The sequence below is a fragment of the Coenobita brevimanus genome, chromosome 18 (assembly GCF_032717465.1).
Source record: "Coenobita brevimanus isolate Jiangsu-jjx chromosome 18, ASM3271746v2, whole genome shotgun sequence".
Taxonomy (NCBI): Eukaryota; Metazoa; Arthropoda; class Malacostraca; order Decapoda; family Coenobitidae; genus Coenobita; species Coenobita brevimanus.
Window position 1 is genome coordinate 7999488 of NC_136971.1, and position 19496 is coordinate 8018983.

Sequence of the window (19496 nt, forward strand, 5' to 3'; positions counted from 1 at the left end):
GGAAGAGTTTCTAGAGAAGGGAAAGAAGTTGTGTGCGGCCTTTACGATTTTGGAGAAAGCGTATGACAGGGTGGATAGACAAGGATTGTGGAAAGTATTAAGAATGTATGGAGTAGATGGGAAGTTGTTGAAGGACATGAAGAGTATACATGAGGGAGCTAAGGCCACAGTGCGTGTGGATTGTGAAGTTAGTGAATTTTTCTATTTGAAGGTTGGGTTGAAACAGATGTGTCATGTCTCCGTGGTTGTTCAGTCTGTACATGGATGGGGTTATAAAAGAGATACAAGGTAGGGCAGTGGATGTTGGAGTGGCCATAGTGAGAGAGAGCAGTTTTTGGAAACTCCCTGTACTGTTGTTTCCAGATGATATTGTGTTGTTGAGTGAAGACGAAGGGCAGCTGCAAGGCTTGGTGGATGAGTTTGGGGGAGTGTGTAGGAAACGGAATCTAAAGGTGAAGTGAATGTAGGGAAGACTAAAGTTATGGTCTTCGAGAGGAATGAAGTTAGTGAATGCACATTGAGGTTGGATGAGGAGGAAATGAATAATGTGAGTGCATTTAAGTACTTGGGTAGTGTGATAAGGATGGAAGTTTGGATGGTGAAGTGCTTGAAAGGGTTCAACAAGGAAGAAAGGTTGCTGGTTCCTTGAAAACAGTGATAAGCAACAGGGAAATGAGCATGGAAGTGAAAACGTTACTACATGACAGGACCTTGTTGGAGGGACAGAAGTCAAGAGTGAGAACAGTGGAAATTAGTTATTTGAGAGGAGCATATGGAGAGACAGACTGACAAACGAAGTGAAAGAGCATTGTGATGTGGATGTGATAGGAAGCGTAAGGAGAAACACATCGAGGTGGTTTGGCCATGTGGAGAGGATGTAGAGTGAGAGACTGACAAGGAGAGTGTATGTGAGTGAGATGGAGGGGGGGAGAAGGAGGGGGAGGCCAAGGATGAGGTGGAGGGATGGAGTGGAGAGATATATGAGAGAGGGGTGTGTGAGCTGGGAGCAAGGCAGTGAAATGGTGGGGGACAGGGTGACATGGAGGCAATTTGTTTGTGGCCACCCCTTGTGGGATTAAGGAGTCTGGCAATAGACAGATTTGTGAAGCACAGAAATGGGCATTACAGTTTTCATACTGTAACTGAAAATACCGTACAATATTAGCAGATATATTACCTTGATTACTTCTGTTCACAACTTTGGGGTGTGGACAGTGCTTCACAAAACTTTCCTTCTTCCCAAGCTGTGATGGTGTGGGTCAATGAAGAGTGAGTATTCACAGGTACAAGGTTCTGGCCAGTGAAAACAGATCACTTGTGTGGTGATGTCATGGGCTGATGTGCTAGGCCAATGTCTGTGAGTCTTGGGCTTGGCCCAGCTCAGGCACATGATAGCGATGTTTTTGAGCCAAAAAATGTGTTATAACAGCAGGAGTGTGGATGTTCATCTTGCAGCAATAACAAAAACTGCCATAACCAAGTGCTGTAACCAAGAGATCACTTTTTTCCCCTCTCTCTTATACTTCCCTGACAGTGAAATGCTGACGATGGGAAATAAATTATATATTTGAGAAACTGCTGCATTATAAGGCACAGTTCGGTTAGGGCTTGTTAGATAAAGTTTATGTAATACCAGTAAGTAAGAAGGTACGGCTTAGGTTAATAATGATGCTTACTGTTGAGCTTTGCTTTATTTCCAAGTTATTGTGCCACTGGGCCGAAGTAAGAATATGTATTAAAGTATTCAATATGTTCTCCGTTTTTATAACTCATGTGAGTTTTGCAATCATTTTTTTGAAGTTTGTAATCATTTTTTAAAAGTTAAGTTTAGTGTTCAGTTTCTTTTTATTTTAGCATAATACTGCAAAGCTTGTGGCATTGTAAACATTTACCTCAAGACTTGGCCCCCCCCCCTCTCCCCCACTCACTACCTCCATTTAAGGTACCAGTACATATGACATATCGACAGCTTCTTCCTCATCAGTTAGTTCATCCTGACGTTAATTGTCGTTGGTTGTATTATCAGGTTAAATATGTTTAACATCTTCACTATGATGACATTATTATATACTGTACTGCATTTTTTGCTACTTAGAGATTATTTTATTTGTGTATGAGAATCCTGTTGTATTGAACTGATTAATCAGGGCCCCTGAGCTGAATAAATCAGGAGGTAGCAGGAATAAAATATTAAACGTCATTGAATGAATAGGGAGTAAAGGTATAGTCAAGAAAAATAGAAAGAGAGAGAGAGTTTCATTTTCTAGGATTATATATCAGCTGGCAACAGGGGATTAGATGATGAATGAATGTAGTAGTAGTAGTAGTTGTTCGCTAGGTAGTCTGGCCGAACAGCCCCGAGTCCTTAGGAAGGCCATGGCTGAGACCGGGCTTTCCCACAGAGCTCTCAAAGAGTGTATGTTGTGTTGTTGGCGTAGATGATTGTATGCAATGCAGTCTTCCATAATGTGCTTAATAGTATGGGGTGCTGTGTTGCATCCTGGACAGGCATCAGCGACGGAGTCATATATGCAGTGCATTGGCATTTTTCATGTCTTACTGTAGTACCTGCCATCCATTGAGTGTAACGGCCACATGATATACATAGAGTAGGTGTCATGTGTACCTATTTGCTATTTAAAAAAAAAAAAAAAAAAAAGAGCATTATTAGTTTACTACTTTTCAGAGAATCTTGGTAATTGAATGTACCTAATATTGTGTTCTAGATTGGTAAAGTATTAATTTCCCAGAATGCTATATCTTCAGTCATGTATATATTGAATTGTTTTGTAATGTCATATACTTTGCCTACGTGTATTAAGCCTTTGGTAACTTAAATAGTACTTATTTGGATTTTATGCTGTACTGAGAAAACCATTACAAATAGTGATAGATTGTAATTTAGGAATTGAGTGGGAGGGAAACACAGGAAACTGCCTATGTTATTTTTTCATCTGATGTTTTGGATTGTACAGAGTTCATCTTGAGAGAGACCAGTCTATTGTGTTATCACAAACATTTGAGAAATAAACATTTTTTAATGTGTTTTCATCCCATCCATTTTACACACTTTTCAACAATTCAGTCATGTTTTAGCGCATGTTACATTACACACAGGACCATCCCAAGGGAGGAGGAGAAATAGCACCACAAGTAATAAACACAGATGGTGTGGAGGACAAGCTCAAGGGAGGTGATGATGATGTGGTGGAGATAACACCTTCCCCACGACACTCCCCCATTAAGCCCATCACCATCAAGGCATCCCAGGTGCTACCATCGCGAGGGGAGCAACGACGCTCCCACCATCACCATCATCACCACCACCGCTCTACCTCCCACCGCTCATCATCCTCTCATAAAAAACACAAGAAGAAGAAGAAACGGAAAAGAAGAAGTGACTCTGAGGAAGATGAGAGTGAATACAGTGACCCAGATTTTCTAGTATAGGGGGGTGAATGCTTGTTATTTTTTTATTATGTTGGTTGCCTGGTTAGTGTGATCCTTGAACTGAGAAAGAGGAGCCATAGCATAACCAACAAACTGAGCCTCTGTGCACTTAGCGTCATGCATTCTGCAGTTACAGGTGTGAATGTCGGACCCACAGGAAACTGTATTTAAAGCTGATCCACAGTGATGCTGAAGTGACCTTTATATTCACAAGCAAAAAATTGAACAGGAATTTTAATAAGAATGAATGGAGAACAAATGAATCTATATAGATATATATATTAAAAAAAAATAAATAAATAAATAAATAAAGATATTTTTATTCCAAGCAATACACTAGTTAAGGGAATAATTTTGCACTGGTAACTGCATTTGACACTTAAGATTTTGAATTGCAATGCCCCATGCAGAAGTCATTGATGACTGTGAATGAGTGCAGTGACCCTAGTATGCAGTTTTTCAGTACAGAAACAAATGTAGGAAATAATTTTGCCCCCCTAAGTGTTTGTGTGTGTGAGGATGGTGTTGCATAGTACAAGTGGTTTTGTACAAGACCAACAACGTATCATCACAGCTTCTGTACACTGAGGAGACTTCATGTGAGATGGTAATGAGTCATTGAAAACTTATTTATTATTTATTGTACAGTAAATTCTGGACACTAGTGATTTGTTTGCTATTTATTGTGAAGGTGGTGGAGGTAGTGTGAGGCCACCCACACAGGCCTGGCCCGGATGTGAGCGGCCACCAGCGTATACGTACTGTACCAACACATTCACCGCCACCACACACTCCTCATATATTATCTCTATATATATATGCTATATATATATATATATATGTATATATATATATATATATACATATACATTTATATTCACATATATATGTGTATGTATCTATATTATACATTGGAATTTTGGGAAAGGAAGGGAATGAATTTTTTAACATCATGAAATGAATTTAATTTCTTGTCAGTGCAATTTTGTATGACATTGAAGGACCAGATGACTTACCTGCTACTCTAGTTTTAGCCCTTCTCCTTGTCTTAATTAGTGCACAAATGTTCAATATTTGAACTTAAAAAGTTATGCAATGTTTTATACAGTTCAGCAAAACTGGGAGGTTTTGACTTTATTTACCTTTGTGATATAAACTCCTCTTACACATTCTCCTGCCAAATTAATTTTGTGTGAATATAACCCAGAGAGACTGCCATATGAGAGCACATTATATGAAGTGAGTCCAAAGGAGTCAGAGTATCGTTAATGTGAATAGTGTGTGACCACTAATTGCATAAGTATGTGTTCCATAATATTTGTCTATTTTTACCTGCGTGTAGTGGCGTCACACAGGAGAGTAGGGTAGAACTTAGCAGAAGTGTAGTGGTGGTCTGTATCTCTGCAATCTGCAAGTGAACTTGTTTTTTATTGGATAAAAACATAATTGTATGTATACTTGTGAATAGCAAAGTTAACCTTATACGGTTTCAGACAAGACGAGAAGTTTTTTGTCATTAATTATTTTTTATAGAAAACTGGCCAAGTCTGAGCTGTTTTCATTTTTATACCATGGAAGTCATGAGAAATTTCAATTGCCTTTTGTGATGTGCTTCTCCAGAGTAACAGCACAGACTTAAGCCCCCAAATTTTGTAGTAGTTCCTTAGCCTCCTCCTCTTTTTTTTTTTTTTTTTTTCCTCCTCCCCCCCCCTCTCCTTTTTTCCCATGAATTATAGCCTGACATGCCTCATCTCATCACCTTCCCCTTGAGTGGTGGGCGGGAATGGCGGTCCTCTCTCAGCCATTGACATTTTAGGTCACGTGACTTATTCCCTTTAATGATAAGTGTATATTTTCAGTTAAATCCTCCCAAGTAGACTTATCAGAGATGCAACACATATCAGACTACTGTGGACACTTGTCAGTACACGAATATTGTTGAGTTGGACCTATCACTTAATTTAAAATTCAGACAGGATACTGGTATTTAAATTTTGTTTGTTTCTTATTTTACATTAATATAGCTATGTAAATTATTTTACTTCTTTTGTGGTGAAGGGTGAGCCTTTCCCTGAACCACACACATTGTGCTACATTAGTTACTTTATTTTCACTCATGTTTAGCTCATTCATCCACCATACCATGCCCCACACTTCATAAACTTTTTCTAGTTGCTGTGGACTTCTTGTCCTCCCCTCCTTCAAGCATTCATCCTTCCCAGACCCACCGCTCCTCATCATTTCAGAACCACATGTCAGACACACATGAGTTTCACTAGAGACATTAAATGATCAACAAAAAAGAAAAGAAGAAAATTGTTATTAACCTTGATTATCAGTATGTTTCCCATGCCTTTTTTTTTTTTTTTTTTTTTATACATAGCAGTTTTATACATGAAAAATAGTCATTATCATGTTTCTGAGGTTTGGGGGGGGGGGGAAGGAACCTTTTATATAGCATGCCAACTTCTTAAACAGTGTGCCAACTATCTGGCTTAGTGTGATTGCGATGGGAGCGTTGTGTAACTGTGACTTTAAGCTTTAGTCGAACACTTGCCTCATCGCGCTACGTCACTTAGAGAGGTATACGTGCTTAAGTGAATGTGTGTTTAGTACACTTGGCGAAGTTTCTTCTATCTCGTCTATTGTTTGAAACTGCAAACCTTTCAGGATGGATTTCACCTGGGGTGGGGGGGATGGGGGGAGTCTGCAGGGGCCAGATCCAGAGAGAAGGGCGACTTGGGGACAACTGTCATCTCGTGCTTCGCCAAAACATCCCAGATAAGGAGCGACGTGAGCAGGTGCATACTGCAGCATCCAGGTTTTGTTTGTCCATGCCTCAGGCCTCTTCCATCATACTGCCTCCCTCAAATGCTTCATGGTGTCCAAGTAAAACTCTTTATTGACTGTCTGACCACATGGAACAAGCTCGTGATGAATAATGCCCTTTCAGTATAAAAAGATAAGCAACATCCCCTCACGTGACTTTTTTTTTTTTTTTTTTTTTTTTTTTTACTCTATTAGATACATTTATGTGAAGCTACAGAATGTGGTGAAAGTTTTTGGTGTATCAAATAGAGCCAGGATTCCATGGGCTTGAATGATGAGTGAATGGAAGTGTGGCCCATTGGATTAGGCAAACTTGGGCTGTCTGGACATTGCTACTCCTCACCCTGCCCTAGGGTGGGAAAGGAGGTCCAGATGGTGATGATGACAATGTTCCAATTAACTACAACGACTGCCTTTTTGTTTCAACATTGTACCTGCATACACCCATGTTTCATCAACTATTCTATTTTTCAGAAAGTTTTCTTCAACATTTGAACAATCAACCAGCTCTTGCCTGACTGTGACACAGTGTTCTTTTTGCACATGTGTCTGCAGATGCACCACAAATTTTGTGGCAACATGATGCATCTTCAGTTATTCAGTTAAAATTGGGTGGCACGAACTTTTACAGATGCCTACTTCTTTAGAAACTTCATGGACAGTTAGGCGATGATTTTCGTGGTTCACAGCACGTATTTTCTCAGCGTGATTTTTGTCTCAACATGGAAGGCCGTTCAGATTTGGGATAGTCTTTGATGGATGTTCTTCCAGATTTGAACAGCAGGGAGCACCTGTGACACTGTGAATGGCTCAACCAGTCTCCCCCCATCAGCCTGTTGCAACATCAATAAAGTGTCTGTACAAGTTTTTCCCAATTGGAAACTAAATTTCATGCAAACACATTGCTCTTCAAGATCCTTCATTGTTCAGCTTGCAACAAATCACCAAGTACACACACAATCAAGCGCGCGTACCTCGATGACTAAGTGACTCGGCATGATGCAGTCAGTGTTTGACTAAGCTCTAACTACATGGCACTTCCACCGCAATCATGCGAAGCTTGCTAGTTGGTGCATTTTTTACAGGCTTTGCAGATACTGCACTGGGGAACTGAATTCCACAAGTTTCATTTGTGTGCATAATCATTTTCTAACAGTTCAAGCACTGTAAATGTTTCTCTATGCTTGTAACTTTCAGCCTTGTAAAAGATGCAAAGCTGTCCATGTCTCGATGTACATAATCATTTTTAATTTCGCTGGCTGTCCAGTGTAGAACCGATTGGTAAGTTTAAGACCTCAAATCTTTTATAAAAAGTGGCATGACTCACCATTCACCTGATGGATATTGTGCTTTCTTCTGATGGCATTATACAAGCCAGTTGGATTCTTTCTGTCTAGGAAATTATTTATTACACTGGCTAGGTAACCTTTTAACCAATCCCTGGGGGTAGAGGACTGTTGCCTCTGTCATCATTGCATTCTTGGTGGCAAAGAGGGAGAGAGTGATACGGACCCCTAATCCCTCACCCTCTAATAATCCCTCTAGCAGAAGTGCAGAAAACCTTGGTCATGTGCTTGACCAAGACCCAGGAGAAATAGGCTTTTATGGCTTTATGAAATGTAAGGCATTGTTGATGACTGTAAGAGTGAAGATGGTGTTCAAGGATTCAGGGTATGATGTGATGGTATTGTGTGAAACCAAGATGAAAGGAAGTGAAGTGTCTGTTTGGGCATGGACAAAGTGAACTGGGAGTGACTTTGTTAATGAACAGTGAAGGACATGGTGGTAGGTGGTGACAATCATCATCCACTCATTTGATTTAGAGCTGCCTACTTCATCCTTCACCTCTGTCATTCTATCTCTGTGTCTGCCCTCCTCCTTTCCCGTTTCTCCCTTTCCTTCCAGTCACTTTTTATTACAACTATTCTTACCACTTCAGGCAGCTCTACACTGAGTGACAAGCCTACTGATTTCCTGTAATCCAGGAAACCATTTACAATGCTGGATGGCAACCACCTACCCAGATAACTGGGTATGTGGGGCCTGGTGCCTCTGCTAACTGGGTGCAATGATGCAAATACAGTGTCCGTCCAAGAATCAACCCTCAACACTTTTTCAGGTCTAAATGACAAAAATTGCAGCTGATGTTACTTGTGTTGATAACAACAATGCTCTGGTCTTCCAAGCAGGAGGAAGGCAGGAGCGCACAGTTGCCATCTGCAGGGGACCACGGACTTGCCCTTGGTGCACGGTTTGAATTGGTATATTACGTCCCCCCCTCCCCCTTAAATTCTTTCGCATCTGCAGATTTTTCAAAAGTCGATACTGTACTTCATAAGTAGCGGTCTGACTAGTAATCCCTTTAACATCCTGATGCCCAATAACTGGACACCCCACTACCCGGACATTTTGGGCCCAGGCCTTCGGCCCCCCACCCTACCACCACCACCACCACCACCACCACCACCACCACCACCACCACCACCACCACCACCACCACCACACACACACACACACACACACACACACACACACACACACACACACACACACACACACACACACACACACACACACACACACACACACACACACACACACACACACACACACACACACACACACACACACACACACACACACACACACACACACACACACACACACACACACACACACACACACACACACACACACACACACACACACACACACACACACACACACACACACACACACACACACACACACACACACACACACACACACACACACACACACACACACACACACACACACACACACACACACACACACACACACACACACACACACACACACACACACACACACACACACACACACACACACACACACACACACACACACACACACACACACACACACACACACACACACACACACACACACACACACACACACACACACACACACACACACACACACACACACACACACACACACACACACACACACACACACACACACACACACACACACACACACACACACACACACACACACACACACACACACACACACACACACACACACACACACACACACACAAAAACGGCGTGCAGCGCCGAACAGCTGTATTTACCCACGGCCCCTTCCTTAGTCCCCTCCCCAGTTACCACCTAACTACCATCCTGACTAGACTCTCATTGCAGTGGATGCTGCACACGCTGATTTTTGTGAATAAACAGTGAATAAACTGCAATACCTCACCACTAAACGACATGGGAATTTACAGTGTTGTGCAGTGCTAAGAAATTGGAATTTAAAGTGTGAAGGATTAAGTGTGGAGTGCAAACTGGCATGGCGCAATTCAGAAGAGAATGTACTGTGTTAAACAATTATAACTCGCAGTGCAAAGAAGTAAGTGCGGTGCAACACTGGATTATACATGCTTCAAGAGCATGTTCACCAATGCTAGAGCCTTAGAGGAGGCAGTTACTATATGCTTCAAGAGCATTTTCACCAATCCTAGAGCCTTAGAGGAGGCGGTTAATCTTCATAATGGCCATGGACGTGGCTAAATATTTTCCATATTTCTGATTCCTCATTCTCTGGTTCCTTTTCATTTATTTCATGCTTTACATCCCATATTTGTGTGAATAGGGTCTTAAATAGGTGCTGGGCATGTCCGGTAGGGAGTTATGTAGGTGGCTTTCTGAGTTAGGCTGGGTTAGGGTCTATAAGTACCAGTCCAGGAGGCAGGGGCCCAGTATCCGGACAGACCCACTTCCCGGACATGCCTCTGGCTGTATTACATAGGATATTGGAGGGATCACTGTACCTGTACTTGGTTTTACTAGCATTAAATAAGACAAGGTTCTTTTGTCCCCAATCAGTGAGCCTGGATAAGTCTTGATTTATGGAGATTGCTGTACTGAGTTGTGAGGAGAGATACTAAACTTTGTGAATAGGTGTTTAAGTGTGAATGAACTGTGAAGTGTTGTCATCTGCATATGAATGGATGGGACTATGGGTGACAGATACGAGATCATTAATATGAATTAAGAATAGGGTTGAAGCCAGAACTGATCCTTGTGGCAAGCTAGTGTTAACTGAATGGAAACTGGAATATACATCATCTACTTTGATCTATCTGTCGATGAGATACGAGGAAATCAGAGGAACAAAAGACTTTAGTCCATAGCAAGGGAGTTTGAATAGCATGGAACAGTGCCAAACTCTGTCAAAAGATTTAGAAATATCAAGGGCTACTGTATGAGTTTCTCCATGTTGGGCAACTGACTGATGGATGGTGTGAGTCAGGAGATTGAGCATATCAATGGTGGATCTTTTGTGGCAAAATCCGTACTGTCTGTCGCTAATTAAGTTGTTGGATTCAAGATGTTTAACTATGCCTATGTGTTTACAAATTACAATTTCAAATACTTTACCTGAAGATGTGATAGCTATTGGTCTGACATCAATGGGGTCAGAGGAACTTTCTTCGGAACTGGGTGGATATTGGCTTCTTTCCAAGAATTAGGGAATGATGAAGTAGGCTATGTATGTATAGTCTGAATAATTTAGCTAAAACAGAAGTTAGTTCCTCACACAGCACTTACCAGTAACAGACTTTTCACATGCTATTCAGTTTATCAGGCTTAATAATTTTCAGTCCATGGGTGTTATAAGTAAAGAAAACTACATAATATACACCAACAGTAATGAACAGCTGGTTGCAAGGAAAAGTAATAGCTACAGTACAAAATGCATATACAAACAGAACATTGTTCTCAGACTAGGTGTCAATCAGCCTCAGCCAAAAAAACATGCCGGTACCAGTATGAAAATTATGCAAAGGAAGTAAACCTGTGGAATAAAAAATTATGCATGGATGGTAATGCATACGGTAACATGTGTGTTTTCTTGCAGGAAATAATGTTTCTTGTAGCCTATGTAGTGTAGTAACTTCAACAGCAGAGGAAGTGCGGGGAATGTTGGAGGGAGAAGGATGGTTTGTATTCCTTTCTCACCAGTGTTTTACATCTTCCTACACCCAAAAGTGAAAGTGGGAAGTTTGGTGAGAATGATGATTGTGATTCCTGCTTTGAGGACGTATTAGACCCCATCATCATAGGTTTCTCATGTACACCGACTCAAAAAAGTATCGTCAGTTATAGCACGTATCATTCTGAAACATGGTCGAAGCATTGTGATATATGGGGCATCCTGTAATTATTAGTGCAGATATTATACTTCGTAATTATTAGAACTCAACCTTGCAAAAAGTTTCACTTACTGGGTGGTATATATTTTGAGGTACCACATTTATAAATTCCTGTGTGTGCAGAAGTTGCTCATGTTCTCAACTATCGCACCCAACGGTGCCGATACTTTTTTGGGAGAGTGCACACTCACTAAAAAATTATGCAACACGTGGTGAGATACAGCATGTTACACCACCGACCAAGCATTCAGAATTACCATCATTAAATGAACAGTTTCACTTCTACGAATAACCTCAGAAGTTATTGCACACAGTGTTAAATAGTTATTATGGTGGAGGTACACCAATAAAGCAGTTTCTGCCAACACTCTACCCCCAACTTCAGCCGAAGGACACTGTAGTCTGTTTCATAATTATCAAATACTGGCCTATACTTCTGGGTTCTGGAAGAGGTGAAAGCTTTGCTATACCATACGCACAGTACCACGGTACTTCTCAGGTGAAGCTGCCATCACAATGCTGAACAAAAGGCTGCTTGGTGTGAAGCCATTTCTTACAGCCAGTGGTAGATTCATAAGGTGAGCAGCAACTATGGTTCAAGTGTGTACACAGACAGATCAAGAGTATGTCTTCTGGATTTCAGTCTCTGATCTGATGAGAGTGTGCTTTCCCTGACACAGCGAACACTGGAATTACCCTTGACCACCACTAAAAAATACGCAGGTTCAGTAAATAAAGGATTTCTGGCACCAGGTATCAAAGATCATATGGTACTAATTCAAATCAATGATACTCGACAAACAGTGAAACAAATGGGAAAGAAGCAAAACAGAAAGACAAGAACATAAGAAGACAGGATAACTGCAGTAGGCCGGTTGGCCCATGCTAGGCAGCTCCTAGAAGGGTAACTGAACTACTAGAATGAGATAAGGATAGCAAAGAAGAAGGCTCTCCCCCGCCCTCCAAACCCTCCAGCCGAAGCCGGCAGGAAAAAGTCAGAAAGAACACCACGCCGTATAGAAAAACTGGCGTGGACATTTTACAGGAAAGTGTGAAAGGAGAATAGAGACTATCATAGTGTAACCTGAAAAGAAATTTTTTTGAATTAGTATTGGTTATAATATTTTCTTTATTCTATATCCACCCCTTATTTGTCATATGCTTATCTAGCCTATGCTTGAAACTCTCAATGGAAGAGGCAGCAACTACTTTACTAGGTAGCTTATTCCATTCGTCTACTACTCTATTACCAAACCAATTTCTACCGATTTCCTTTCTGAAACGGAATTTTTCTAGTTTGAAACCATTATTTCTAGTTCTATCCTGTATGCTCACTTTAAGTACCTTGCTAATATCTCCCTTATTTTTACCATTCATCCACTTAAACACCTCAATTAAGTCTCCTCTTACTCTACGCCTCTCTAGCGAATGCAGACTTAGTCTTTTCGGTCTGTCTTCATATGACAGGTTCCGGACGTCATGTATCATTTTAGTCATTCTTCTCTGTACATTTTCTAACGAATTAATATCCATTCTATAGTAAGGACACCAAAATTGTACTGCGTAGTCTAAATGTGGCCTTACTAATGCTAGATAAAGTTTCAGTATTACTTTAGATGATCTATTGCTCACGCTTCTCGAAATAAATCCTAGGACCCTATTTGCTTTATTTCTCGCATTAATGCACTGTTGCCTAGGTTTAAGGTCGTTACTAATCATAACTCCTAGATCTCTCTCGCATTCCGATTTGCTAATTTCTTTGTTATCTAAGCTGTATTTAATATCTCCAATGGTCTTGCCTACGTTAAATACTTTACATTTTTCAACGTTAAATTCCATTTGCCAAGTTTTAGACCATTTGGACAATGTATCGAGGTCTTTTTGTAAGTTATGGCAATCGTCAGTCGAGGTAATGATACGCCCTATTTTTGTATCGTCGGCAAATTTGCTGATTCTGCTATTGACTCCTAAGTCTAGATCATTTATATATATGATAAATAATAAGGGACCGAGTACTGAACCCTGTGGTACACCGCTAGTTACTAATCCCCAGTCCGACTTAGTTCCATTTATTAATACTCTCTGCTTTCGTCCTTTCAGCCAGGATTCTATCCATTTTAAGATATCGCCGTCTATACCGTGTGCTCGAACCTTTCTAACTAACCTTTCGTGTGGGACTCTATCAAAAGCTTTACTAAAGTCCAGATAAATAACATCGTAAGCTTTATCGCTATCTACTGCCTCATAGACCTCCGAGAAGAATGACAACAAATTTGTGAGGCAGGATCGTCCTTGCCTGAATCCGTGCTGACTTTCGTTTATAAGATTAAATCTTTCTAAGTGTTCTCTAATCCTATTTGCCAAAATTGACTCTAACATTTTTCCTACCATTGACGTTAGACTTATCGGACGATAATTCGACGCAGCTGATTTATCACCCTTTTTAAAGATGGGCACTACGTTTGCGGTTTTCCACGCCTCTGGAACTTCTCCTGAACTTAAAGAGTCATTAAATAACGTTAAAAGTGGCTGACATAATTCTTTTTTGGTTTCTTTTATAATTTTTGCATATATATCGTCCGGACCTGGCGATTTTTGAGGTTTTAACTTATTAATTTCTTTCAATACGTCCTCCTTACTAATGGTTATTTTACTAAGAATATTTTCCGTATTCTCATGGTAAATATTTGCTGCTTGAGGGACCAGGCTTAGATTTTCCTTGGTGAATACTGATATGAAATAATTATTTAGGATGGAGCACATTTCTTTATCTTCACTGGTAATGTCACATGATTCTGTTCTGAGTGGTCCTATCCTATCTTTATTTTTCGTTCGGTACATTTGATAAAAACCCTTGGGGTTTTCTTTTGATTCACTTGCAACCTTAATTTCATAACTTCTCTTTGCTTTTCTTATCTCCCTCTTTACTTCTCTATTTAAAATTGTGTACCGGTTACGTAAGTGTTCCTCTCCACGTTTTATTTTTCTATATATTCCTTTCCTTTGTCCTATGAGAGATTTTAAACTGTTATTTAACCATCTTGGTTCTGAATTGTTAGTTCTAAACGGTTTTGAAGGAATATATCTATCTTGGCCTCCGTGTATTATATTTATTAACTCGTTATACTTCTCACTGGTTGAACGTCTGTTTGGTACTGGAGCTGAGTTAATTTGTCACCTGGACTACATTCCTATCTACCACCTCCCCCCTTACAGACACCTGACGGACATCCCCACGTGCTTCCTGCGCCTGACCTATAACCTGGGAATCCCCACTGACCTGGCATTCCCTCAAATAGCTAATCTCCCTGTGGACAAGAAAAGGTATATCGGTATGAGGTGGGGAGATCCAGAGCACGGCTGTCATTTCATTAGGGACACGAATTTGTATCATCTATCTATCTATCTACAGCCCGACGCCCTAATCCCGCAAAGGGTGGCCGCAGACAAAACGCCTCCAAGTCGCTGTCACCCACCATTTGACTACCCTCCCCCCAACTCACCCCCCCTCCCTCATATACCTCTCTACTCCATCCCTCCACTTCATCCTCGGTCTACCCCTCCCTCCACCTCACCTACATACACCCTCTTAGTCAGTGTTTCATTCTCCATGCTCTTCACATGTCCAAACCAGCTCAGTGTATTTCTCGTAATCTTCTCAACCATATCCACATCCACCCCACAACGTTCCTTCACTTCTTCATTCGTCAACCTGTACCTCCACGTCACTCCACATGCTCCTCTCAAGTAACTCATTTCCACTGCTCTCATTCTTGACTTCTTCCCCTCTTGCAAGGTCCACGCCTCGCTTCCACACTTCAGGGTAGGGATCACAATACTATCATGCAGTGACTTCTTAACTTCCATACTCACCTCCCTATTTCTCATTATAATGTGTATAAAGGCTCCAACAAGCTTGTATGTGTCAGCCTTAGTCATCTACCAACGGCTGTCCATGCTGCTCAATCTCTGGCTCTCAAGGGGTGTATAAAAGCCAACATTGCATCCTCTCTGGCTCAGTGGTAACGTGTGCGCGTATGAGGCGCGAGGGCCTGAGTTCAAATCTCGGCCAGACCACTGTGATTAATTTGCTGAGTTTCGGTTTGGTCCTTTACATTGGTTGACAGCGGTGTGGGATGTGAGGCAAGGCCTTGAACGCAATGATGTTTGACAGTGTCTTAAGCCTTACATCCCGGGGGTGAGCTGTCTGTGTGGTTCGCGGGCTCCCCCTAGTGGTGGCCTCCAGTGTGCTATGCTACCACGTGTGTTCGAAACTGATTCACCAGGGGGAGAAAAGAGTGGTGTAATGCGATGCATAAAAGCCCGCGTTGCTTTGAGACAATGTGGGAATTCTCTTTGGCTCAGTGGTAACGTGTGCGCGTATAAGGCACGAGGGCCTGAGTTGAAATCCCGGCCAGACCGCTGATTAATCTGTTACCGGGTAAGTTTCAGTTTGGTCCTTCATATGGCATCCTCTCCATTCAGTCCCTTATCCCTTAGGTCACAGTCTATAACCTTATCCCAGGTCAAAAATTTGTTTCTTGCAGCCGTATCCCCATTGTTCACACTTCTCACTTTCTGCACCCAACTGTCATCTCCCATATTTTCCACATGCCCAAACCATCTCAATCTACCTCTCCTCATCAAAGCACCAATACACTCCAGTCCCATCCTTCTTAACTCTTCAATCGTAAACCTAGCCACCCCAGGCCTCACATTCAAGAACGCAGTGCACATCCACCTAATCGTTGTTATTACATAATGCGAAAACCACTGTAAATGTGTTCACACATCAACCTTTTCTTACTCCAGTGGTGTAGGGCAGTGCTCTGCAACCGCTTATTACTTCATGGCACATTGTTCAATTTGTTGAACTTTTGCAGCAAAATAAACATTCTGCATGGTGTCAGCACTGTAGTTGTTTTTACTTTTGCTGACATTATTAAAGGAAACAACTGCTAAGCATAAGGTACCATGTATTTAAAGTACAGGTAATTTATATATTGAATTTTTTAGTGTCCAAGGAATTTGAAAAATTATGACTATTTTGCGATGATGTTTACAAAACTATAACAAAAGTTCTAATAAATGATGATGTGACTCAAGTTGTTAAACAGTTGTAAGTCACCTTTCTTCCCTGATGTTTCTTTCGCAAATTAAAAATAAGATATTGTGGGGTCTTTACTGTATGCCTGTGCTAGCAGTTTGCTAAGTCTGGTCCATTAAAAGCTACTGTATGTGTTTTTGTTTCTTGATGGTGCAGGATGGTCATAGGCAGTATGCTTTTGTTTTCGGTGGTGCTTTATGGTTCTGATTCAGCCAGGGGACTGGAAATGGGTCTGTCTGTCATGCATTTTCAAATTTTAAAGCCAAGTCAAGATGGAGACCAATGGCTTGAGGTAATATTGGAAATCTGTTTCGGTTAGGCTTAAAAGCCACTGACCTCGGTTAGGTTAAGTGGCTTATCGGTAGGCTAATGCCTCAATGGGTTGTTTCTGTTTACTTTCACCATTAAGGGGGAAAAAAATAGGTTTGGGTTAATGTTCACAATGCTTTTTTTTTTCTTTTTTTTTTTTTTACAGAAGATTCATTAAAAGAAAGTTGACTTAGAACTGTGCAACAGATCCACATTATTGCTTACAAATCCTGTGTTGTTTTTATAAACATTTACCAAAGTTTCATTTCTTTGTGTTCTTATTGCAATCAACCAGATCAGTTTATTTTCTTACCATTTCTTAAATGACTGCTGCATTGTGCTGACATGAAGTATTGGAGTTCTGTCAGCCCTAATACCTTGTCCCCACCTTTGTTTTTGTTTTCATCTGCTAGACAGCTAAATAAACTATCTGAACAGTATACTCTAAAGCTTCTGTCTGATTATTACACTTTAGAACCACGCAATGATACATTTTTATTGCGTACTAACCCCATTGCTTTGGTGGTATGGGAGAAACAGCACCGTCTGCTATGCCTCTTTAGAACCAGAACGCGGTTGTGGGTTGTCATGATTATGTGACGCCACACCGACAGTCTGTACTAAACATATCTGCAAACGCAAACACATATTTGGCTCCAACCCTAAACTCAGGACAACAACTGTTGAGCAATATCACTAGACCTTTTCCAGTGACGTCACATAAATTGTGGTTTTGTTTACGACTTGATACTGGACGGCAAACTCCTCGCAGTCATGGCTGTCCAGACAGGGCTGTCAGAGATGAAACTGTCAGATATATGCAGAAATCTGAATCTACGCCACCAGGATCTGTACAGGACAAGATAAATTGTTTTGGGTTAGATCCTTACACCATATCTGGAAATTCACTAGTTTCAAGGATTGGGGACCGAAACCAGATCTCAGATACGGAGATCTCTATTTTGTAAATACTCCATGAAAGTTCACCTGGGCATCCTTCAAGGTAACCAGACATGTCATATTGTACACTCGGTAAAAAAAAGTATCGGTGCATAGAGGGTTCGATGTCTTCCGAAAATATTCACTCACGTGCTGGCTGTGTGGGAGGGCTGGTAACTTGTTATACCTGGCTGTAGCAGGTTCAGAATGTTTATTTATATTTTAGCGAGGGGATACCTCAGATGATGTTATATGACACCTCCCAACACGTCGGACACAAATATTTCAGAGACCTTCGTACCGTGATCCAAAATGTTTCGTCAATGTTGTGCACCGATACTTTTTTTACCAAGTGTACATGCGCAATGTAGATAGCTGGAACTGACATATGTTACTTGTAAATCATCTTGGTAATCAGTAAATTATTGACTTGGGGCCAAGGGGGTAGGGACTTGTATATACTGACTGGGAATCGAGTAGTTAATGATTGGAATAGGTTTCTCAGTGATGTACCCTAGTTGCTGCCCCCTATTTAGAAAGTTTCAAGCATAGGCTAAATAACGGTATGACAGGTGTGGGTTGCATACAAAGCTTGCCATTCTTGTGGTCACACTCCTGGGACAGCTGCCTAGTATGGGCCTGCATGGGCTATTGTAGGCAGGGTAATTTAGTCACACTCTTGTCGGAGCTGCCTAGCATGGGCTTATTGGCCTACTGCAGTTATCCTCTCTTCTTAATCGTCAAGTTAGGTCCTAACTTAGGTTAGGTTAGGTAGGTTGGGTTGGCTCGGTTTAAAAAAAAGAAATATATATATATATATATATATATATATATATATATATATATATATATATATATATATATATATGAAATGCGTGGCTTTGACGGACACACATACGGTACTCCGGAATATTCCGGAGAATACCATAGTATCCCCGACAACGAGGCGAACCAGAAACGACGGAGTTCGCCCACAAGAATGCCGACACCCCCACTCGGACCCCACGGGGTAGCCGCCACCAGCCACCATCATTCCGGGCAACAACGACGTATGTCACCCCAGGCCGTGCGCCCCTGTGACATTCAACCACCACGCCGCCGCCACCGTAGGCGAAAGACACTACCTTCGCGTGGCGGAATCACCGAGTTAGCTAGGGGTGGAGTCAGAAACAATACTCCAGGCAGCGCCCCTCAGGTAGAGACGATCTATGGTCGCTCCCACAGTGAACAGGTAGAGACGATCTATGGTCGCTCCCACAGTGAACAGGTAGAGACGATCTATAGTCGCTCCCATAAAACCCCGGTAGAGACGATCTATGGTCGCTCCCATAAAACCCCGGTAGAGACGATCTATGATCGCTGCCATAAAACCCCGGTAGAGACGATCAATGGTCGCTCCCATAACACCCAGGTAGAGACGATCAATGGTCGCTCCCTTGGCCCTCCGGTAGAGACGATCAACGGTCGCTCCCACAGTGCTCGGGTAGAGACGATCAATGGTCGCTCCCCCAAAATCCGGGTAGAGACGATCAATGGTCGCTCCCCCAAAATCCAGGTAGAGACGATCAATGGTCGCTCCCCCAAAGCTCAGGTAGAGACGATCAATGGTCGCTCCCTTAGCCCTCCGGTCGAGACGATCAATGGTCGCTCCCC

At 41.6% G+C, this 19496-nt stretch overlaps 1 protein-coding gene across 2 annotated transcripts in view; it reads left to right on the forward strand.

Annotated features, from left to right (window-relative positions):
• Window positions 1-5734, forward strand: part of Nipped-B (Nipped-B cohesin loading factor) — a 224105-nt gene extending 218371 nt beyond the window's left edge. For both annotated transcript variants that reach the window (XM_080266118.1, XM_080266119.1), the window contains exon 32: window positions 3118-5734. In XM_080266118.1, coding sequence (XP_080122244.1) covers window positions 3118-3450 — 333 coding nt within the window. In that variant the 3' untranslated portion in view covers window positions 3451-5734. The remainder of the gene's footprint in view (window positions 1-3117) is intronic.
• The last annotated feature ends 13762 nt before the right edge of the window (window positions 5735-19496 follow it).